The 1,078-nt window shown below is 61.7% G+C and overlaps 1 protein-coding gene across 2 annotated transcripts in view; it reads left to right on the top strand.

The window, feature by feature from the left end:
• Positions 1 to 6: 6 nt before the first annotated feature.
• ELK1 (ELK1, ETS transcription factor) overlaps positions 7 to 1,078 on the top strand; it is a 6,750-nt gene continuing 5,678 nt past the window's right edge. For both annotated transcript variants that reach the window (XM_014526054.2, XM_014526052.2), the window contains exon 1: positions 7 to 817. In XM_014526054.2, coding sequence (XP_014381540.1) covers positions 772 to 817 — 46 coding nt within the window. In that variant the 5' untranslated portion in view covers positions 7 to 771. The remainder of the gene's footprint in view (positions 818 to 1,078) is intronic.

Below are 1,078 nucleotides of genomic sequence, written 5' to 3'. Positions count from 1 at the left end.
AGCCCCGCCCCCACCCTAGCTGTTTCCATGGAGACGGGGCGCGGCGCGGCTGGTGCGTTCTCTCGCCCCGTCCCCGGGGGAGGAGCCAGACCTTTGGGCCCCGCCCCTCCCCACGTGACCATCATCATAGTCGCGTCGCCCCCGGAGCTGCCAATGGGAGTAGTGCGGGGGGAGTGGGGCTGGTGGGGTCTGGGGACACCAGTGGGACCAGTGGCTGGCTACTACTGAGACCCGTGAGGGCCTGGATATACCAGTGAAACCAGCAACCAGCTACTATTGGGACTAATAAGGACCTGGGAAGACCAGTGACACCAGCACCTGGGTGCTACTGGGACCAGTAAGGGGAAGAGCAATGGGACCAGCATCTAACTGCTGCTGGTGCCAGTAAGACCTTGGAAATGCCAATGAGACCCATAACCATCAGCTCCTGAGAGCAATAAAAGGCCTAGGAAGACCAATGAGACCAGCAGCTGACAGATAATGGGACCAGTGACCAGAAGATACCGGGACCAGTAAGAGCCTGGGGACACCGATAAGACCTGTAATCAGCAGCTACTGGAAGCAGTAAGAGTCCTGGAAATACCAGTGAAACCAGTTACCAGGTGCTGCTGGGACCAGTGACCAGAAGATACTGGGTCCAGTAAGGGGCCTGTGAGAGCTGCTGGGACCTGTGACCTACTCCCACTCTGCCCCCCAGCAGCCCCCAGTCCTCCCAGTCTCTGCCTGGCACTGGGACCAGTCTGGGGCTGCGGGTCTGGTGGCGGGGGGCCCATGGAGACACCTGCACCCGGCACGGAGCCCCCCATTCTGCCAGCAGGTGAGGGGCTGCAGGTTGGGAACGGCATTGCAGGGTGATGCGGGCTGCAGGTCAGGAGTGAGGGGCACCGTGGGTGTACAGGAGGGGCTATGAGTTGGGAGTGAGGGGCACCACAAGGCTGGGAGGGCTGCAGGTCAGTCGTTGGGGACATTGTGGGGAGATGGGGGGGGTTGTGGGCCAGGAGTGAGGGACATTGTGGGGTGATAGGAGAGGACTGGGGGTTGGAAGTGTGGGGCCTGGGGAGCTGTACTGACGCCACCA

The sequence above is a fragment of the Alligator sinensis genome, unplaced genomic scaffold (assembly GCF_000455745.1).
Source record: "Alligator sinensis unplaced genomic scaffold, ASM45574v1 scaffold778_1, whole genome shotgun sequence".
Taxonomy (NCBI): Eukaryota; Metazoa; Chordata; order Crocodylia; family Alligatoridae; genus Alligator; species Alligator sinensis.
Note: the sequence above shows the minus strand (reverse complement) of the source record. Positions and strands in the feature narration are given on the sequence as shown.